The following is a 19,366-nucleotide window of genomic DNA, read 5'->3' on the forward strand; positions in this document are numbered from 1 at the left end:
GCCGAGGTTCCTGGCGCCGGCTGATGACGCATCAAATCGCTTCCCTTCCCCCTCCAAAAAACTGCGCAGTCTATTCCATGGGTTCGACCGAAGCGAAGTTATTAGGACGCAAGTAGTGTTCAGGAATACAGAAGTGCCCGCGACGAATGTTTTCGTTACTGTTCGGGTGAAAAACTGGAAATGTACGTGTAAAACCCAGAAACGAATACAGGTTTCTGTGACTTGAAAGTTATAAAGTCGTGTTAAAATATGCAGCGCGGAGCAACTATCCAAATGTAATTTCAGGTTATTTAGAATATTTCGGCAGTTTATTATAATATGAAAGTAGACGTTTTGATATTTCATTTGTTAAAGAATTTCTCTTTATTTGCAAGAGACATGTACAGAAAGGAGGACCTCATCGTGGTACTTCATGAAGTAATATTAATAAAGAAATATACAGTAATAAGCTTTTTGCATTAAGAGAAAGCAAAGCCTTTTAATCTGCAGTAACAATTTAGATGCTAACAGGTTCAACACAACGTATTTTCAAATGGAGCATCAATAAGGTTTCCAGAAAAAGAGTAATCACACAGGTTTAGAAATAAATTGGTACAAATGGGTGGGATTACGAATATGGTGAAGATCGGTAAATGACCGAGCAGGTTATTAAATAAGTAAAATAGTTGATCATAACCCCCCAATCATTTATCCAAGAATATACCCGAGGGGTTGGTATAATCAGAGGCACGTGAGTTTTTTGTTCTCTGGCACAGTTTTGCTAAAAAGAGTAATAATGCAGGCACATTGGGTTAAGCAAATATTTATTCATAATGACAGTAACACGCAGTACACTATACACAGCATAAACCTACAACACACAAGTTCCTGTTACAGGTGCACAGACAAGGCGTTTCAGAGGTCTACAACTTGTCCCCCAGAAAACCCCAGGCTGCTGGAAAGTATCTGATTCTCAAGTAACGTCTACAGAAGCCAAAGAAGAGCTCAGCTGCCGGCTATACTAGAATACAATCTACAATTGAGATTAAATCTCTCTCTAATCTGGATGCCACAAAATAAATGGGAGTACACTGTATCCCTATCTTGTTAAATGCACCCACAAGGCGGGAGAGGCAATTTTAAACAGGGATCCTTTATTCAGGAACTCCAAGAGAGCTACAGAATACCACGCTCTCTTAGCAAGGTTTAAATACTTGGCTCCAGTTGGGTCTTTTCTGACGACCTTGAAGTTTTTGCTTGGCTCGAGCTTCAAGTGCCCTCTCCTCTTCTCCTCCCTCTCTTTTCACACCTTTTTTTCCCATTTTTTCTCTCTTTTGCCTCCTCCTGATCTGATCTTATGTGGTGTGTTTCTGGACTGTTGATTGACAATTAATCATTTAGCCAAAACTTAATTAACTGAGGTAGACCAGTCCTGGTCCTGGGGGGTCAGTGTGTCTGCAGGGTGTCCAGTCCTGGGGGGTCAGTGTGTCTGCAGGGTGTCTAGTGCAGGTCCTGGGGGGTCAGTGTGTCTGCAGGGTGTCCAGTCCTGGTCCTGGGGGGTCAGTGTGTCTGCAGGGTGTCCATTCCTGGTCCTGGAGGGTCAGTGTGTTTGCAGGGTGTCCAGTCCTGGTCCTGGGGGGTCAGTGTGTCTTCAGGGTGTCCAGTCCTGGTCCTGGGGGGCCAGTGTGTCTGCAGGGTGTCTAGTGCAGGTCCTGGGGGGTCAGTGTGTCTGCAGGGTGTCCAGTCCTGGTCCTGTGGGGTCAGTGTGTCTGCAGGGTGTCCAGCCCTGGTCCTGTGGGGTCAGTGTGTCTGCACTGCTGTCATGAGCAGAAACTTCAAGGAACAGCAGTCAGTGATTCTGAATTTCTAAATGAATTTCTGATTCTGAATGATGATCCGAAAAAACATAGCTGGCTTTAAAGTAGTACAGCTGTTCCTGAAGATGGCATAGAGACAGATCAGTCACCGGTATAAAGAACACATGTAGTTCAAGTAGGTAGCTGCTTCAGCATGCGTAGGTTGCAAAGGAACAAGTAAAGGTTTATTCCATGCTGAAAAGAGAAGAAAGTAAACACAACATTTCGGCTGTGGAGCCTTCTTCGCATGACACATAAAGAACACTATATCAGGAGGAGTCAAATGGATACATTTTCCCGTCTCCCATTCCTCCTTCTCCCCTTTCTTTTTTCTGAAATCTCCTTTTCAGCGTAGATGGGACACTTAATTCTGAGTCCCGGACAAAAATGTAGGGTCAAAAAGTATTAGGTGGCAGTGCTTTAATTCCTGAAGACGCGAATTGCCAGCAAGCACGAGCAAACACAAGCTCGAAGCGACTTCTGGGAACTGTAGTGCACTAAGGGGAAGTTAGTTTGTACCGCTTCCGGCGGAGACAGGAAGTGAGGGGTCAAAGGTCTTGTTTGTAACTGGAACTGAGAAAGATGGCTGCGGCGGGGTTCGTGGAGGGAAGTTTGAACGTTAGTGGGTTGGAATAAGGACTTAAAGAAAAAAAACGCAGCCTTATATAAAATAATCACTTTTATGTCATTTGTGATATTTTAATTAATTGTAGTAAAGACTTTATAACACGGAAAAACGATACGTTACAGTTGGAAATATTTTCAGGTAAGATTGTATGGTTTGTGTCAAGCAGTAATGAACGTTATTGTCACTGTAGCTCATTGCAAGATTCATAGCGAACGACAAAACTGCTTGAATTCTTAGGTCATTTATTAAAATTGAATCTTTTATTGAGAATGGGATTCAAAAGTCAATTGCTGGACTGAGTGTCTTTCCAGTCTCTACAGATCTGATGGTGATGAGTGTGAATGTGAAGATACAGATGAGCTGGACTGAGTGTCTTTACAGTCTCTACAGATCTGATGGGGATGAGTGTGAATGTGAAGATACAGATGAGCTGGACTGAGTGTCTTTACAGTCTCTACAGATCTGATGGGGATGAGTGTGAATGTGAAGATACAGATGAGCTGGACTGAGTGTCTTTACAGTCTCTACAGATCTGATGGTGATGAGTGTGAATGTGAAGATACAGATGAGCTGGACTGAGTGTCTTTACTGTACAGATCTGATGGTGAGGAGTGTGAATGTGAAGATACAGATGATCAGTCTGAGTGTCTTTACAGTCTCTACAGATCTGATGGTGATGAGTGTGAATGTGAAGATACAGATGAGCTGGACTGAGAGGATTTACTTCAGATCTGATGTTTATTGCAAGTTTGACATTCTAATGAATGTGTTTTGTTTGTGTTTTGATGGATAGGCAGGCATAAGAAAGACTGCAGTGGCAGAATGGCTATGGCGACCCCCCAGATGTGCAGTCTAGGGGGCTATATTGACCATGACAGCCACCTATGTCCCCGGCCACCCCCTGTGCCCATGGGGACCAGCAGTCCAAGAAGTCTTCACCTGCCCTCGACGTCTGACCTTGACCTCTCTCTGACTCCTGACAGACTGGGCAGAACGACAGGGATCCTGAAGAGAGATGGAGAGGGAGGGGGGAGACATGTTCCCAGACAGGTACTGATTGAGAAACACACAGACAGATCAGGACAGGGAGAGGAAGAGAGAGAGATGCACAGATCAGGACAGGGAGAGGAAGAGAGACAGACACACACAGATAAGGACAGGGAGAGGAAGAGAGACAGACACACAGATCTGGACAGGGAAAGGAAGAGAGACAGACACACACAGATCAGGACAGGGAGAGGAAGAGAAAAGGAGAGATACACAGACAGCTGGGGTTGGAGTTTTACAGGACAGACAGAGTGAAGCAGAGAGGAACACGTTAACAGGAAGGTACTGTGAGTGAGGGAGCGGGAAACAGACACAGATTGTTAAATGCAGGTGGAGTAAGGCAGAATGGCACACAGCCAGTGGTGCGACATCATCCGGGAGTCTGCCTTGGTGTGTGCTGGTGCGTCTCTCTCATGGGACGGCCCCTCGCAGTACACCATTTTTGTCTTCAGGTCCGCTTTGATGTCAGCCCGGGTTCGCAGGCCGGAGCGGCCAATCTCTCGCCCCCACAGCGGGACGGGCCAGCCATTTCCACAGTGACCACAAGTGGGGCACACCCCCAGCCCCGGGATAGTACAGCAGCTCTCTTCGGCCGACAGGAACCACAGGCGCCGAGCAAGTCAGCTAAATACAAGGCCCCCAAAGGTGGGAAAAGTGCATTGCTGCTTGAGCCCTTAGAGGTATTGTCTGTAGGGGTCCCCAATGCCCCAGGAGCCCCAATCGCTGGTGTGTTATTCCTCAGACTGGAATCTGCATGTAGATTCAAACTAAGAGCAGGAGGCACTTCTTTATAATAAGAGTTGTGGGAGCGTGGAACAAGTTATTGAAGCTGATACCATGACTTCTTTCGACAAACAGCTGGAGGAGATCCTAGAATCAGTTACCTACTAACTACCCACAATACAAGCACCAGCTCAAGTGGCCTCCTCTCATTTGGAACTGCTCTATTGTCTGGCAGTTCATCACATAATTTGTTTAATCAGGGAACTGACTTTATTTTTTTTTTTCTCCTAATGGTCTCTTCATTATTTCATTAAGTGGTCTCCAGCTTTAATAATAACAATTACATTGCTCCTGGTCTTTGGAAATGGGCAAGTTAACAGTAACGTATCAAGCCTGCTGGAGTGGGGCTTTTCCAGAGCCTGATGGGAAAATCCTGCTGTCCAGATGGTCTTTTCTCTTTCCTCTTCATGTCTCACTTTCTCTCTCCCTCTTCAAATCCTTTGGGAACCATTCAAAAACCACTGGGGGTTTTCTGAGTCTCACATGATTGCCATCAGAAACCTATATAAAGAAGATCTGAAAGCAGTAATCACAGGTGTTTGCTATATTTGTAGGACATTTGATGTTACATTTTCATCCCGGCTCTTTGGTTTGTAAAATCAAGTGGGCTGTAGTATGTGTAGCTTGATTTGTGTAACTTTAAAAGAAAACATACCTTGATGCAACAGTAAATCAGTTGTCAATATTGCCATTAGTACAGTCAGTGTGTGGTTATTAGCATGGTTGTGAATATGGTGATCAGTTTTATTTTTTGTGAACAGGGGATCAAGACAAGATACGGAAAAGGCACCAAGAGAAGCAGGCAGTGCGAGAGACACCCCTGGATTGCCAGTCAGGGGTCCTCGCAGAAGGTCCGGAGCTGAACACCACCCTGGCCGTCGGAGTGGAGCTAAGAGGCGTGGCTGAGGCGGAGTTTGACCCCAAAAGGGCGGTGCAGGACCAGCTGAGGAAGTCGGCACACAGGAAGAACGCCATTGAGATCAGAGCCACTGAGGGTGAGAGGTGGGAACAGTGGAGCCGAGGAGCACAGGACAGGGTATGAGAGGAGAGGAGGAGCAAAGCAACAAATTATGGAAAGAGGAGAGAGGGACTGGAGGAAAGAGGGCTTGGAGAGGGAGGAGAGAGATGGGGTAGATGTGAGAAATGAGTACTGGAGTGAAAGAGAGAGGAGAGGAAGTTCATCAAAGAGAGGGGCAAATGAGAGGTTGGGAAGAATTGAAGAAGGAAAAATGCTGTCTTAACTCCCTCTTACAGCCTGTGTCCCTCTCTGTCAGGAGTGAACATCCCTCGTTCCCAGCAGCTCTATCGCGCCCTGGTCAGTGTCAGTGTGCCGGAGGATGAGCTGATCAGTGAGGCTGTCAAAGAGAGGCTGCTGCTGGCCCCGCCCCCTCGCGCCCACGGCAACAAGGTCAGTAGGGGAGGAGTCACAGGCTCGTCGCTCTACCCGCCAGTCACCTCCAGGGTAAACCATGTTGTAAGAAAGCAGGAGGATTTTTGATGTATTGTCTAGACATTATTGCTCTCTGAAAAGATAAGGAGGCGCTGAGCAGATACCTCTTTTTTTTAGGAGACGGGTACATTGCAATAAAATGAAAAGTGAACGTTTCAAAGTAGTGGGTTGCATAATTATTGACACAAGTTGTCAAATGGGTACCTGGAAAATTGGTTTAGTCCACAATGTGCCCTACATGACTCAAGCTCCCTTTCACCACCCGTTGGTCTCAGCAGGGACTGGCTGACTGGATTACTTCACTGGCCTTTCGTCTTGAATTGCCTAAATCTAATTAGTGGGAACACTTGTAAGTTATGTATCAGTGAAACAAGATATTTAATTTAGTAAGGGAGCTCTAGTGTCCCAGGGCTTTTGGATTTGGGCTGGTCCGCTCAGTTCTCCCCTGACCGAGCCAGTTTGCTTTCTGTGTGCAATTCCAGGAGTCTCCAACAGCGGGACCCGACCTCCTACACTTCTACAGCCCCAGCGAGCTGCTGCGAGAGACCCCATTCCTGCCAGGGGAGGGGGTGACCCTCCCGCGACCCCGTCCCGTGCCCAGGCCCTCGCAGGCAACCTTCGATCTCTACCACAAGCATCGGCAGTGGGAGGCATGACGCCCCCTGTCTGCGAGGAGCTGAGCCGCTCTGACTGAGAGTGTGTGAGCTTTGAGGTGTGATAGAGCTGTAGTAAGCGGGTGTGTATTTATATATAGTAGATATTTTTGTCTTAAATTATTTAAATAATTCTGTGTGTGAGTTTTTATTATTATGAGAGAATTATTATTATTATTATTATTATTATTACAATTATTACAATGTTTTGCATAAGTATTCACCCCTTTCCTGTAAGATTCCATTTTGTCCGTCTATTTTCTGAATGCTTCTTCCAGTTCAGGGTCACAGGGGGGACTGGAGTCTGTGCCCACAAGCAGCGGCTGTAAGACGGGGTACACACTGGACCGACAGACACAAACACGCGCACTTTGAGGAAACTCAAGGAAACCCAGGGAGAACACGCGAACTCCCCACAGATAGCACCCCAGATCCAGGTCGGGCTCGAACCCAAGGCCCCAGCACTGCAAGGCAGCCATGAGCCTCTGTGCTACCAGCGTTCCTTTTTCTTGAATTGCAGATGAAGTGTACACTTTTTTAAGTCAACTGTTTTATACATTTTGTGTCACAGTCTTGTATATTTTATAGACAATTATATTATAAATAAATGTTTTTCACTGAAAACTGAACACTTTTGGGTATAAAAACCTAAATGTAAGCAAAAGCTCAAATGTATAAAATGTTGATTGCTTACATATTTACATATCTTTCCTGTGTTCAATTTAAAGTCATTTACAATGTGTATACATGATTTGTAATTCAAGACAACAGGATATCATTGGAATGGGTTAAATACTCCTGTCTGGTGGTGTACATTGTTTCTTGATGATTCTATAGAGACCAGGAGCTGTGCAGTACAGCTGTTGTCCACAGAGAGACCAGGAGCTGTGCAGTGCTGTTGTACCCTGAACTCCAACACATAATAGTTGTTTTTTATTATATGGTATTAACTGCTTCTTAACCGTCTCTGGAAACCACAGATTCAAAGTCTGGTTTAAACATGCTGTTTATTGCATGGACAGTAACAATGAAACAGATTTTATGTGGCCTCACTCTTAGTCACAAATTGAGTTTGACTGCAGTGTAAAGAGATAACATTGAGCATTTCTAGAGAGTTACAGACATAGCCCCTTGTTTCCAAAACATGTGTGCTCACTGATTTGTTCAGCTGTGATAAAGATGGTGCTCTAAAGCTGCACTTATTTATCAGTGATACCCTTCTGTTTTTGAAACTCTAGGAAAATCAATTATGTTCCACCCGATCTGGAACAGTCTGCTCTGAGCTCACAGCTGTCATCCCTCAGAATCACAATGTACCTTTTAGGGAGATCCTGCCTTAGAAGTGCTTAGTCATAATCTCACAAAAGGGAGGTTCACACCATTGGCTCCTCAGCCAAGCACGGACACCCAGTGCCTGACCTGCAGTTCCTTTTGTACTCAGGAGATCTACTATTGCAACAACACATCATAAGTGGGGTAAAATGGACTTGTCTCGCGGAGGTGAATGACGGAGTACAGGCTCTGCCTGTCCCTGTCTCTCTCACCCTCTCCCCCTTCTCCTCGCCTTCCTCTCCTCTCTCTTTCCCTCTCCTGCCCTCTCTCTGCCGCCCGCCACTTACAAGAATGGTTTCTGCCGGGGCTGAATGACGCAATGCGCGTCCTCGTCATACTCCAGATCATCATCATAATCCTCCTCCTCCTCCTCTTCCTCTTCCTCCTCCTCCTCCTCCTCCTCCTCAGTCTCCACCCTGTGCGGCAACTCGTGGTCCCCGTTCATCTCCAGGCAGCGGAAGCAGAAGGCGGCCCCGCAGGACAGGTTGGGACAGTCCACCTCGGGACAGCCGTCCAGCATGTGGGACACCAGGGTGAAGCAGGCGGGGCAGGCGCGGACCGAGGGGCAGCCGTGTACCTCGTTTCCCGGCTCGTCCACCGCGGGGCAGTGCAGCAGGAGTGCCTGCTGGGGGCAGCGGTCGTTGCCACAGTCGGTCTCCGCTCTGTCCTCCTCGTCCCTCCCGGCCCCGTGTCCCTCCCTGGAGCGGGACCGGGCTCCCCGCCTCTCTCCTGCCTCCTTCCCCGTCCCCCCGTCCCGCGAGCTGCTCCCGCGCCCACGGGCCCTCCCTCTCTCCGGCCTCCCCTTCCACTCCCGCAGACAGTCCCAACAGAAGCGGTACAGGCGGCGCAGGTCCAGAGAGCAGGGGCCGCACACCGCGCAGAGCCCTACCCCTCCTGCACCTGGCACCTGCTCACACAGACAAGTACACCGTGGGCACTGCAGGGAGAGAGAGGGGTTAATACAGACACACTGGACACTACAGTCCATTAACACTGCACTGAGAGAGAGAGGGGTTAATACAGACACACTGGACACTACAGTCCATTAACACTGCACTGAGAGAGAGGGGTTAATGCAGACACACTGGACACTACAGTACATTAACACTGCACTGAGAGAGAGAGGGGTTGATACAGACACACTGGACACTACAGTCCATTAACACTGCACTGAGAGAGGGGTTAATACAGACACACTGAACACTACAGTACATTAACACTGCACTGAGAGAGGGGTTAATACAGACACACTGGACACTACAGTATATTAACACTGCACTGAGAGAGAGGGGTTAATACAGACACACTGGGCACAACAGTCCATTAACACTGCACTGAGAGAGAGAGGGGTTAATACAGACACACTGGACACTACAGTCCATTAACACTGCACTGAGAGAGAGAGGGGTTAATACAGACACACTGGACACTACAGTACATTAACACTGCACTGAGAGAGAGAGGGGTTAATACAGACACACTGGACACTACAGTCCATTAACACTGCACTGAGAGAGAGGGGGGTTAATACAGACACACTGGACACTACAGTACATTAACACTGCACTGAGAGAGAGAGGGGTTAATACAGACACACTGGACACTACAGTCCATTAACACTGCACTGAGAGAGAGGGGGGTTAATACAGACACACCGGACATCAGTGTGCATTAGCTGACCTTCCTGTATTGGTCAGTGTTGTCCACACTGAGCTCTAGAATTTTCCTCTCCAGTCCCACCCTCTCCTCCTCACTCAGCAGAGCCAGTTGTCGCACTTGAGGCCACGACCAACGGAAGGCGCACTGTGGGCAGGTGAAGTCGCTGCTGCCCTGTGGGGATGGAGAAAGACGCCCAGAACCATCAGCACATTGGCTCCGGTGATTCTGTGCACTTTACTCTGGTTCCTGCAGCTGTTTCAGAAACAAAATCCAGTAAAAAGCAGTTGATCCAAGACTTTTATTTTCAGAATTATTTTATTACATTCCCAAACAAGGCAGCCAGGTCCACCACTCCAGGAGGCAGGAGGCAGGAGGCCCGTCCTGGTTTCTCACCTGGTTCAGGGTGGACTGGATCCGCTCCTTCAGTGCCTCCAGGCTGGAGATCTTTGCACAGCAGGGAAACTTCACTTGCACAGCTCCTGGGTCTGAGCATCAATAAACCTCATCATCATCATCATCATCATCATCATCGCTTCCAAAAACACTGTCACTGAATTCTGTCTCCCTCGCCAGCCCCCATCTTCCTCCTGTCTCTCTGAAAGACCTCAGTTTCTCCATCTCCAATATCTGTGTCCGGGCTGTGGTCATTGAGCCTGTCTTCTCTGGACAGCCAGGTCTGTCTACGTCCAGTCTCTGGTCACTGAGCCTGTCCTCTCTGGACAGCCAGGTCTGTGTGTGTCCAGTGTCTACGGCCAGGCTGTTTACCGACTTGTACTGTAGCTTGTCTGACCCCATTAACACGCAACAATACTGGGAGGCTGAAGTCACAACGTTTCACTAAAAAGTCGGCATTACCGGCTCTCTCGCTTCACACATTCTCCTAAATAAGACTAACAGCAAACGCAGTAATTTTAATATATTAGCGTCCTGATCGCTTCGCCCGGTCTCCCTCTCTCCCGAGCTCACCTGCTCCGTTTCTCAGTCCGTCATTCTGAGGCTGCTCCATCGTAACCAAAAACCTCAAGCAATCGCAGAAAGATTAATTTACAATATACATATTACTCTTAAAAAAAAACATTAAATTCGTCAGCGGCCTGTCAGCTGCTGAATTCCCCGCCTGTTTTCTTGACTTCAACTTTCCTGTAGTTACATTTTCAGTTTCATTTGAGCTCACGGTGTGAGTGCTCGCTTGCTGCCCTCTGGCGGCCAGCTCTCTGCACTGCAGTACTGTTCCGTCTGGGCGGGCGAAGCGCGGCATGCGAAAGCAGGCTTTGCGGGCAGAAAAACATAAAGCCCACGTTCATAAAGTTTTAGTTAAACTGTTATTTTTTATTGTAATGAATGTAGTACTAGACTTTCTGTCTGAGCTTCCAAGTAGACTGTCCGTCTATGTCTGTCCAAGTATCACCTCTGTGCATCCTTCTGTCCAACCAAGTGTGCTGTCCACTGTCCGCAGCTGTCTGTCCACTCCATCCAAGAGATCTGTTTCCATCTGTCCATCCATGGGTCCTCTCCGTCCATCCAAGGGTATCAGTGGTGATTCAGCACAGGGCTGTTTAGCTCAGAGACCCGAAGCCCTGTCTTTCAGACTGAGGCCGGACCGGTGAGGAGGACGGACATGGAGACACGTGGCCGCTCATGGACAGGAGCAGCGGCAGCAGTGGAGAGAGAAGAGAGAGAGGACAATGTCCCTCTGCCCACTGTGGCAGGGCTGATGTTAAACACCGAGTGGAAAGATGACATCATGACGATGATGTCATTGAGAGGGAGTCCTCCTCTCCATCTCTCCCTGGAGGTGAGTGAACAGAGAGAGGAGCAGAGAGAGGAGAGAGAGGGTCCCTGTGTCTGGAGGTGAGTGAACAGAGAGAGGAGCAGAGAGAGGAGAGAGGGGGTCCCTGTGTCTGGAGGTGAGTGAACAGAGAGAGGAGGAGAGAGAGGAGAGAAGGGGTCCCTGTGTCAAGGTGAGTGAACAGAGAGAAGAGGAGAGAGGGGGTCCCTGTGTCTGGAGGTGAGTGAACAGAGAGAGGAGGAGAGAGAGGAGAGAGAGGGTCCCTGTGTCTGGAGGTGAGTGAACAGAGAGAGGAGGAGAGAGAGGAGAGAGGGGGTCCCTGTGTCAAGGTGAGTGAACAGAGAGAGGAGCAGAGAGAGGAGAGAGAGGGTCCCTGTGTCTGGAGGTGAGTGAACAGTGAGAGGAGGAGAGAGAGGAGAGAGGGGGTCCCTGTGTCTGGAGGTGAGTGAACAGAGAGAAGAGGAGAGAGAGAGGAGAGAGGGGGGCCCTGTGTCTGGAGGTGAGTGAACAGAGAAGAGGAGAGAGAGAGGAGAGAGGGGGTCCCTGTGTCTGGAGGTGAGTGAACAGAGAGAGGAACAGAGTGAACAGAGAGAGGAGCAGAGAGAGAGAGAGGAGAGAGAGGCTCCTTGTCTCTGAAGGTGAGTGAACAGAGAGAGGAGGAGAGAGAGAGAGAGCCCCCCCCTCCCCTGTCTGTCCCTCCTCGGATCTGGCTGAGCAGGCAGGCAGAGAAAGAGAGACACAGGCTCATGTCTGACTGGATACCTGCAGCCCAGCCTGAAGCTGAAGACCCACACGCAGGGAGGAAGACCTGAGTGCTACCGCTGATGAATAGCAGCCTGGCTCCAGCAGGCGGACTTTCCCGGTGGATCCCAGCGTGATTGAGCCAGTGGTGTCGTTGGACAGGTAGGAGCTCTTCAGCCCGGTCCACGCAGGACCGGTCATGCTGTACAGTGGTCACCCGCTGTAGAAGCAACTCTGAACACTTGGTAACACTGTGCTCAAGGGGCTGGAAAAGGCACCTCCTAGCTATCAAGTGAATTATGTCTTATTGAAGCTTTAATATACATGAGAACATTGTACATCGCACATGCATCTCACTGTCTGCTATTGGCATTGCTGTTGTATTCACACAGTATATTGTAGCACTGTTATAATGGACATAAAATACAGAAAAAAGACAAATACAGATCATAAAAAAATGGATGAAACACAACAAAAGTAAAAGATGAAAGAGGAGGGTGGTGTGATTGCTGGCTTGCTGCGCTGGGGCCCTGGGTTCGATTCCTGGGTGCTGTCTGCTTGGAGTTTGCATGTTCTCTCTGGTTTCCTCCCACAGTCCAAAGACATACTGGTAGGGTAATCAGCTCCTAGGAAACCTGGTGTGAGTGTGTAGATGCCTGTGTGTGTGTGAATGGCCTGCGATGGACTGGTGTCCCGTCCAGGGTGTACCTGCCTTACGCCTGTTGCTTGCTGGGATAGGCTCCGACTGCCCTGCAACCCTGAATCGCATGAAACAGTTAGAAAATGGATGGATGAGAAAGGAACTGAGCTTGCATGAGAGAGACATACAACTATAAAGACACTCAGTCCAGCTCATGTGTATCTTCACATTCACACTCATCACCATCAGATCTGTAGAGACTGTAAGACAGTCAGTCCAGCTCATCTGTATCTTCACATTCACACTCATCACCATCAGATCTGTAGAGACTGTAAAGACACTCAGTCCAGCTCATCTGTATCTTCACATTCACACTCATCGCCATCAGATCTGTAGAGACTGGAAAGACACTCAGTCCAGCTCATCTGTATCTTCACATTCACACTCATCACCATCAGATCTGTAGAGACTGTAAAGACACTCAGACTGATCATCTGTATCTTCACATTAATGTTCATCAAAAGACAATTCAGAATCAAAGCTATGAAGAGTTGCCCTATACCAAATAGCAGATTGAGTAATTGGTGAGTATAAAGATGAAGAATATAATCTTAGTTCTTTGCATTTTTGTTATTGTCCTGTTTTTCAGATCAACAGCTCCCACTCCCCTCTCACTGACAAACCCAGCCTGCAACAGAGGAACGTGATTGGACACCCTCACGTGTCACTTAACAGGGCAAGAACAGCTGATTGGCCAGCTCACCCCCTTGAGCCTCCCTTGGGGGGCTTTTGTTTCGGACCTGTAAATGGGATGGATAAAGAACTCCAGTCCAGCCCCTGGAAAGAGCAGAGAGAAGAGATTAACTACATTGTGATTGAACTACTGAGCACAGTCCGGCACTATCCTGCTACACTCACAGATAATTCTCTATTAGATGACTCTCTATTAATAGCACTCTGTTCCAGCTATCTGCCTTTCAATTAAATCTATATACAGTAATTGGAAGTAGAGAGCGGTCCAATACAACTCCATATAGTTGACTGGAGTCTGGTATAGTTCCACTCTCTGCACTGCAGAACAGTATGATACAGTACAGTAAAGAGCAGAGCAGTGTAATAAGGTGTAGTACAGTATTAGGCAGTAAAGTGGAGTACAGTGTAATAAGGTGCAATACAGTAAAGTGCAATGCAGTGCAATAAGGTGCAGTACAGTATAATACAGTACAGTAAAGAGCAGAGCAGTGTAGTAAGGTGTAGTACAGTATAATGGAGTAAAGTGGAGTACAGTGTAATAAGGTGCAGTGTAATACATACAGTAAAGTACTGAGCAGTGTGATAAAGTGCAGTACAGTATGATTCAGTACAATAAAGTGCAGAACACTATAATACAGTACGGTAAAGTGCACAGCAGTTTAATAAGGTGCAGTACACTCTGATACAGTACAGTAAAGTGCAGTACAGTATAATAAGGCGCAGTAGATAGATAGATAATACTTTATTAATCCCGTAGGGAAAATGATAGTACAGTACAGTCTGATACAGTACAGTAAAGTGCAGTACAGTATAATAAGGTGCAGTACAGTATGATTCAGTACAATAAAGTGCAGAACACTATAATACAGTTCGGTAAAGTGCACAGTGGTTTAATAAGGTGCAGTACAGTCTGATACAGTACAGTAAAGTGCAGCACAGTATAATAAGGTGCTGCACAGTCTGATACAGTACAGTAAAGTGCAGAGTAATACAATGGAGTGGACTCCAGTATAGTAGAGTACAGTGTGAGTGTGACATTGGCCTGGCTGGAGGATTGTGAAGTGCCCTGAGTACAGGTACTGTATAGATCAAATCTCAGTACTTCTCTGGGGGTGTCTGTCCCTGTACCCCAGAATGCTGCAGGAGGACTTGACAACAAACACTCCTTCTCTTCCCCCTCTCACCAACACAAACTGGACCAGCTCTGAAGGCCCGGTGCGGGCTGGTTCTGGGCTGTGGTACCAGGGGCAGTTCTAATCAGCACGACACTGACCCTCTGCAAGCCTTGTGGGGCGGTCTCGGTGACCATGACCTGAGAGGAACAAGCAATAGGTTTATTCCATGCTGAAAAGAGAAAAAAGAAAACAACGTTTCAGCTGTGGAGCCTTCTTCAGGTGTGAGCAAGGCCTGTCTGATGGACTGTGTCCTGGGACACAGTGGAATAGGTGTACTAACTCCGCCCAGGGGGGGTGGTCAGGTCTGGGCAACACCCACTGCCCAGACCAGGCCCAGCCCGCACGGGGACCACCTTGGGCACACTTTAAACTCTTTAAACACACTTTAGGCACTCTGTGAGCACACTTTGGGCACTCTTTAAACACACCTTGGGCACTCTTTAAGCACACCTTGGGCAGACTTTGTGCGCAGATCTGAGCAGGAGGAAGCAGCCCTCCTGCTTCAAGGAATTGGAGAAAAAGCGAGCAGCCCAACAACTCGCTGACAGGACAAGGACCCGCAACATCCCCGAGCCTGACCCCGCGGGAGAGATGGACGTGCTGTTCAGCGGAGACGGGGAGAGGAATTCCTCGGAGGAGCTGCTCCTGTGCCCTGGAGCGGGAGTGGGCAGCGAGGGCTGCGGGGCGGCCGGGGGCAACGGGAGCGAGTGGTGGCCAGCAGGGCAGGAGGAGGCGCTGTTCTCCGTGCCCGAGCTGTGCGCGGTCACGGCGGTGTGCACGCTGCTCTTCCTGGTGGGCCTGGTCGGCAACGTGCTGACCATCCTGGTGGTGTGGCTGTACCCCGACCTGCGCAGCACCACCTACCTGTACCTCTGCAGCATGGCACTGTCCGACATCTTCATCTTCCTCCTCATGCCCCTCGACCTCTACAAGGTACAGACCTCCCCTGCCGGAGAGAGAGGCAGTACAACAGAGCACAAGAGCACACAAGACCGTAGCACAGTGCAGTACAATGGAGCACAAGAGCACACAAGACCGTAGCACAGTGCAGTACAATAGAGCACAAGAGCACACAAGACCGTAGCACAGTGCAGTACAATAGAGCACAAGAGCACACAAGACCGTAGCACAGTGCAGTACAACAGAGCACAAGAGCACACAAGACCGTAGCACAGTGCAGTACAACAGAGCACAAGAGCACACAAGACCGTAGCACAGTGCAGTACAATAGAGCACGACAGCACACAAGACTGTAGCACAGTGCAGTACAATAGAGCACAACAGCACACAATACTGTAGAATACAGTGTAGATCAGTACAGTATGCTATAATACAGAGCAGTACAGATTACAGTATATCTCAGCATGTAACGGCACAGAACAGTACAGTGCAGCGTAACACAGTACAGTACTGAACACGACAGTATAGCGCAGTGTAGCTCCAGCTATATCAGCACAGAAAGTGCAGTATGGAAGAGCATAGTACAATACTGTAGTCAGAGTGCAGTGTAGCACTAGAGTATTTTCTGAGATCTTGTCTATGATAGGGCAGTATAGTCACGTTACACCTGACAAAGTCCTGTCAAAACCGCCGCAAGCTGACGTTCTGCTGTTCTGCCCTCCCCTCTCCTTCCCACAATCCCCCAGCTGTGGCGCTTCCGGCCGTGGAACTTCGGCAGCCTGGTGTGCAAGCTGGCCCAGTTCCTGAGCGAGGCCTGCACCAACTCCAGCATCCTGCACATCACCGCGCTCAGCATCGAGCGCTACCTGGCCGTGTGCTTCCCGCTGCGCGCCAAGGTGCTGGTGACCCGCGGCAAGGTGCGGGCGCTGATCGGGCTGCTGTGGGCCGTGGCCCTGCTCAGCGCCGGGCCCGTCTTCGCCCTGGTGGGCGTGGAGGAGCTGGAGAACGGCGCGGGCAGCGAGTGCCGCTCCACGCAGTACGCCACCAGCTCGGGGCTGATGGCGGCCATGATGTGGGTGTCCAGCCTGTACTTCCTGGTGCCCGTGTGCTGCCTCAGCGTGCTGTACGGCCTCATCGGGCACAAGCTGTGGCACCGCCGGCACAGCTCCCACCGCGACAGGAGCAACCGGCAGACCGTGAAGATGCTGGGTGAGTCTCTTCAACATCAACTCGCCCACAAAGCCTGCAGGAACATCTTCGTGTGCAGAGAAAAACACCTAACAACGGGTGCAGGGCCGAATTAGGCCAACATCCATTATTAATAAACACAGAAGAGGGTAATAAAGTATTGGCTACACCTAAAAAACGGCGACCAAAACTCCTACCACCACAAGACCCTGCTGAGCCAAGAGCTGAGGCCAAAACAGAGCCCCCTGAGCCAGCTGGTCCTGAGGCTCACTGGCCTCCTGTGCTGTGACAAATATCCCAGAATATGTGCCACAGTGCAGTAGGAAGTGCACCTCTGTCTCTGTTTCTCCCCGCTGGCAGTGGGAGCACAGCCTGTCCTCTCTGGGCAGCCAGGTCTGCCTGTGTCGCCCAGTTTCTATGGCCAGGCTGTGGTCACTGAGCCCGTCCTCTCTGGACAGCCAGGTCTGCCTGTGTTCAGTTTCTGTGTCCAGGCTGTGGTCACTGATCCTGTCCTCTCTGGGCAGCCAGGTCTGCCTTCGTTCAGTTTCTGTGTCCAGGCTGTGGTCACTGAGCCTGTCCTCTCTGGGCAGCCAGGTCTGCCTTCGTTCAGTTTCTGTGTCCAGGCTGTGGTCACTGAGCCTGTCCTCTCTGGGCAGCCAGGTCTGCCTGTGTTCAGTTTCTATGGCCAGGCTGTGGTCACTGAGCCTGTACTTCATCAGGGTCTTTCTGTTTGCTGTTATTTAGCTTGGTCAGATATTCGGCTAGTGTGTATTGTCTGTTTAGGACTCTCTAACAGTCCAGTTGATGTTGTGTGTGTGAGACACTGCTGTTTGACCTGTGCAGTGATGTGGTCTCTCACGCTGTCTTCCTTGCCCTGCCCCCTCCAGCGGTGATCGTCTTGGCGTTCGTGCTGTGCTGGCTCCCCTTCTATGTGGGGCGGATGCTCTTCTCGCTGTCCCTGGGCACCACGGACATGTACTACATCAGCCAGTACTTCAACCTGGTCTCTTTCGTCCTGTACTACCTCAGCGCCGCCATCAACCCCATCCTCTACAACACCATGTCCGCTCGCTACCGCGCCGCCGTCTGCCGTCTGCTGGGTCGCCGCCAGAGACTGCCCCTGGGCGCCCGCAGCTCCCCTGCCCCCTGGGACTCCGAAACCAACCTATAGACTTGGGCATACTTTCTGCCCCCTGGTGATGGAGTACTGTTACTGCAGGAGTGGTTTCACCTGCCCCCCTGTGGTGGATTACTGTTACTGCAGGGGTGGTTCCACCTGCACCCCTGTGGTGGAGTACTGTTACTGCAGGGGTGGTTTCACCTGCCCCCCTGGTGGTGGAGTACTGTTACTGCAGGGGTGGTTCAGCCAGTGAACCACAAGGACATGGCTCATGTTTGCTCATGCTGCTGCTCTGGTCCTGTGGGTCTTGTGCAGACCCTGGATATTATAAAGGAACAGAGAGAACAACTTGTGAGATCAACGCCAAGCACAAAACAGAGGCAGCACCAACTTAGTAGAATCAACAGTTCCCTGCCCTGAGGGTCTGACGTACAGGCTTGTACAGGAATCTGAAGACTGGACTGTTGCACCTGTTTTTTTTTTGCTATGGGGGGGGGGTTCTGGGGCTCTGGAGGCAGGAACGGCACACCTGGAGGTGGCTGGGATGCCAGTGAAATTTCAAATTTCTGACCCCAAACCAGCCCCTGTCCTGCGAGCGGCTGTCAGCCTCTGGTCGCTGGTCTGCTGTTGCCGGGTCTAAGAATCTCGGGTCGGACCCGAAACGCCGGGCTGGACTGGGAGAGGTGTGGAGCAAGCTGTGCTCTGTCCCGGGGCCGAGTGAGGGGCGAGGGGCTGGCCTGCGGAGACGCTGTACAGCAGAAATCAACAAACACAAAGTGAAGTCAATTTCTTTGTCCGTTTTCGGCAAAGTGGCACTGACATTTCAGGGTCCTGTCCTGCGGACAGCTGCAGGGTTTTCCCGTCTGAAAGAATACAAGCCTTCTGACTGATATTTCACTTTCCAGCACAAACTCCTCTGCAGGATATACTGTATACCTTACTACACATCTGACAGCACTATCATAGCATTCCATCCTGGACTGGGATCTCTGGGCTGTAGGGGCTCATCCTGGACTGGGACCCTGTCTGTGATCTCTGGGCTGTAGGGGCCCATCCTGTACTGGGACCCTGACTGGGATCTCTGTGCTGTAGGGACTCATCCTGGACTGGGACCCTGTCTGTGATCTCTGGGCTGTAGGGGCTCATCCTGGACTGGGACCCTGTCTGTGATCTCTGGGCTATAGGGACTCATCCTGGACTGGGACCCTGTCTGGGATCTCTGTGCTGTAGGGACTCATCCTGGACTGGGACCCTGTCTGTGATCTCTGGGCTGTAGGGGCTCATCCTGGACTGGGACGCTGGCTGTGATCTCTGGGCTGTAGGGGCTCATCCTGGACTGGGACCCTGACTGTGATCTCTGGGCTGTAGGGGCTCATCCTGGACTGGGACCCTGACTGTGATCTCTGGGCTGTAGGGGCTCATCCTGGACTGGGACCCTGACTGTGATCTCTGGGCTGTAGGGACTCATCCTGGACTGGGATTCTGACTGTGATCTCTGGGCTGTAGGGGCTCATCCTGGACTGGGACCCTGACTGTGATCTCTGGGCTGTAGGGACTCATCCTGGACTGGGATCTCTGGGCTGTAGGGGCTCACCTTGGACTGGGACCCTGACTGGGATCTCTGTTTTGTAGGGACTCATCCTGGACTGGGACACTGGCTGTGATCTCCAGCC

General features: G+C 50.0%; 3 protein-coding genes and 1 long non-coding RNA gene across 6 annotated transcripts; 3 read left to right on the forward strand and 1 right to left on the reverse strand.

Annotated features, from left to right (window-relative positions):
- Positions 1–2,386: 2,386 nt before the first annotated feature.
- Positions 2,387–7,093, forward strand: ppp1r35 (protein phosphatase 1, regulatory subunit 35). 3 transcript variants are annotated; one of them, XR_015935805.1, is made up of 7 exons: positions 2,387–2,601; positions 3,257–3,513; positions 3,963–4,155; positions 5,055–5,288; positions 5,568–5,701; positions 6,226–6,479; positions 6,675–7,093. XR_015935805.1 is itself a non-coding variant. In XM_088628304.1 (6 exons), exons 2-6 carry the CDS (start codon positions 3,286–3,288, stop codon positions 6,397–6,399), a joined length of 963 nt encoding a protein of 320 aa, XP_088484430.1. In that variant the 5' UTR covers positions 2,387–2,601; positions 3,257–3,285; the 3' UTR covers positions 6,400–7,093. The 3 variants fall into 3 exon arrangements, 1 of the variants encoding a protein (XP_088484430.1); XR_015935806.1 differs by having other exon boundaries at positions 6,226–6,455; XM_088628304.1 differs by having other exon boundaries at positions 6,226–7,093.
- A 291-nt stretch (positions 7,094–7,384) lies between these two features.
- On the reverse strand, positions 7,385–10,564 carry LOC148672515 (uncharacterized). Its single transcript, XM_088628305.1, has 4 exons — positions 10,354–10,564; positions 9,781–9,872; positions 9,409–9,558; positions 7,385–8,665 (listed from the first exon to the last, which is right to left on the reverse strand). The coding sequence occupies exons 1-4, from the start codon at positions 10,391–10,393 to the stop codon at positions 8,012–8,014; spliced, it is 936 nt and encodes a 311-aa protein (XP_088484431.1). The 5' UTR covers positions 10,394–10,564; the 3' UTR covers positions 7,385–8,011.
- LOC148672516 (uncharacterized) lies at positions 9,879–10,469 on the forward strand. The gene is made up of 2 exons (XR_015935807.1): positions 9,879–10,061; positions 10,115–10,469. It is a non-coding gene; the product is annotated as an uncharacterized LOC148672516 (long non-coding RNA).
- Positions 10,565–13,219: 2,655 nt separating the features above from the next.
- Positions 13,220–18,893, forward strand: LOC148672517 (growth hormone secretagogue receptor type 1). The gene is made up of 3 exons (XM_088628307.1): positions 13,220–15,418; positions 16,132–16,594; positions 17,461–18,893. Exons 1-3 carry the CDS (start codon positions 15,077–15,079, stop codon positions 17,742–17,744), a joined length of 1,089 nt encoding a protein of 362 aa, XP_088484433.1. The 5' UTR covers positions 13,220–15,076; the 3' UTR covers positions 17,745–18,893.
- Positions 18,894–19,366: the final 473 nt, after the last annotated feature.

Source organism: Lepisosteus platostomus, chromosome 4 (genome assembly GCF_059453375.1).
Source record: "Lepisosteus platostomus isolate fLepPlt1 chromosome 4, fLepPlt1.hap1, whole genome shotgun sequence".
NCBI lineage: Eukaryota > Metazoa > Chordata > Actinopteri > Semionotiformes > Lepisosteidae > Lepisosteus > Lepisosteus platostomus.

Excerpts from the sequence above, each read along its gene's own strand:
- LOC148672515 (XM_088628305.1), bottom strand. The coding sequence starts at position 10,393 with ATGGAGCAGCCTCAGAATGACGGACTGAGAAACGGAGCAG. Across the intron at positions 9,873-10,353 it reads CGGACTGAGAAACGGAGCAG|ACCCAGGAGCTGTGCAAGTG; the intron begins GTGAGCTCGGGA and ends ATTGATGCTCAG. Across the intron at positions 8,666-9,408 it reads ACACTGACCAATACAGGAAG|TGCCCACGGTGTACTTGTCT; the intron begins GTCAGCTAATGC and ends CTCTCCCTGCAG.
- ppp1r35 (XM_088628304.1), top strand. The coding sequence starts at position 3,286 with ATGGCTATGGCGACCCCCCAGATGTGCAGTCTAGGGGGCTATATTGAC. Across the intron at positions 3,514-3,962 it reads GGAGACATGTTCCCAGACAG|GTCCGCTTTGATGTCAGCCC; the intron begins GTACTGATTGAG and ends TTTTGTCTTCAG. Across the intron at positions 5,289-5,567 it reads TGAGATCAGAGCCACTGAGG|GAGTGAACATCCCTCGTTCC; the intron begins GTGAGAGGTGGG and ends CCTCTCTGTCAG.
- LOC148672517 (XM_088628307.1), top strand. The coding sequence starts at position 15,077 with ATGGACGTGCTGTTCAGCGGAGACGGGGAGAGGAATTCCTCGGAGGAG. Across the intron at positions 15,419-16,131 it reads TGCCCCTCGACCTCTACAAG|CTGTGGCGCTTCCGGCCGTG; the intron begins GTACAGACCTCC and ends ACAATCCCCCAG. Across the intron at positions 16,595-17,460 it reads GCAGACCGTGAAGATGCTGG|CGGTGATCGTCTTGGCGTTC; the intron begins GTGAGTCTCTTC and ends TGCCCCCTCCAG.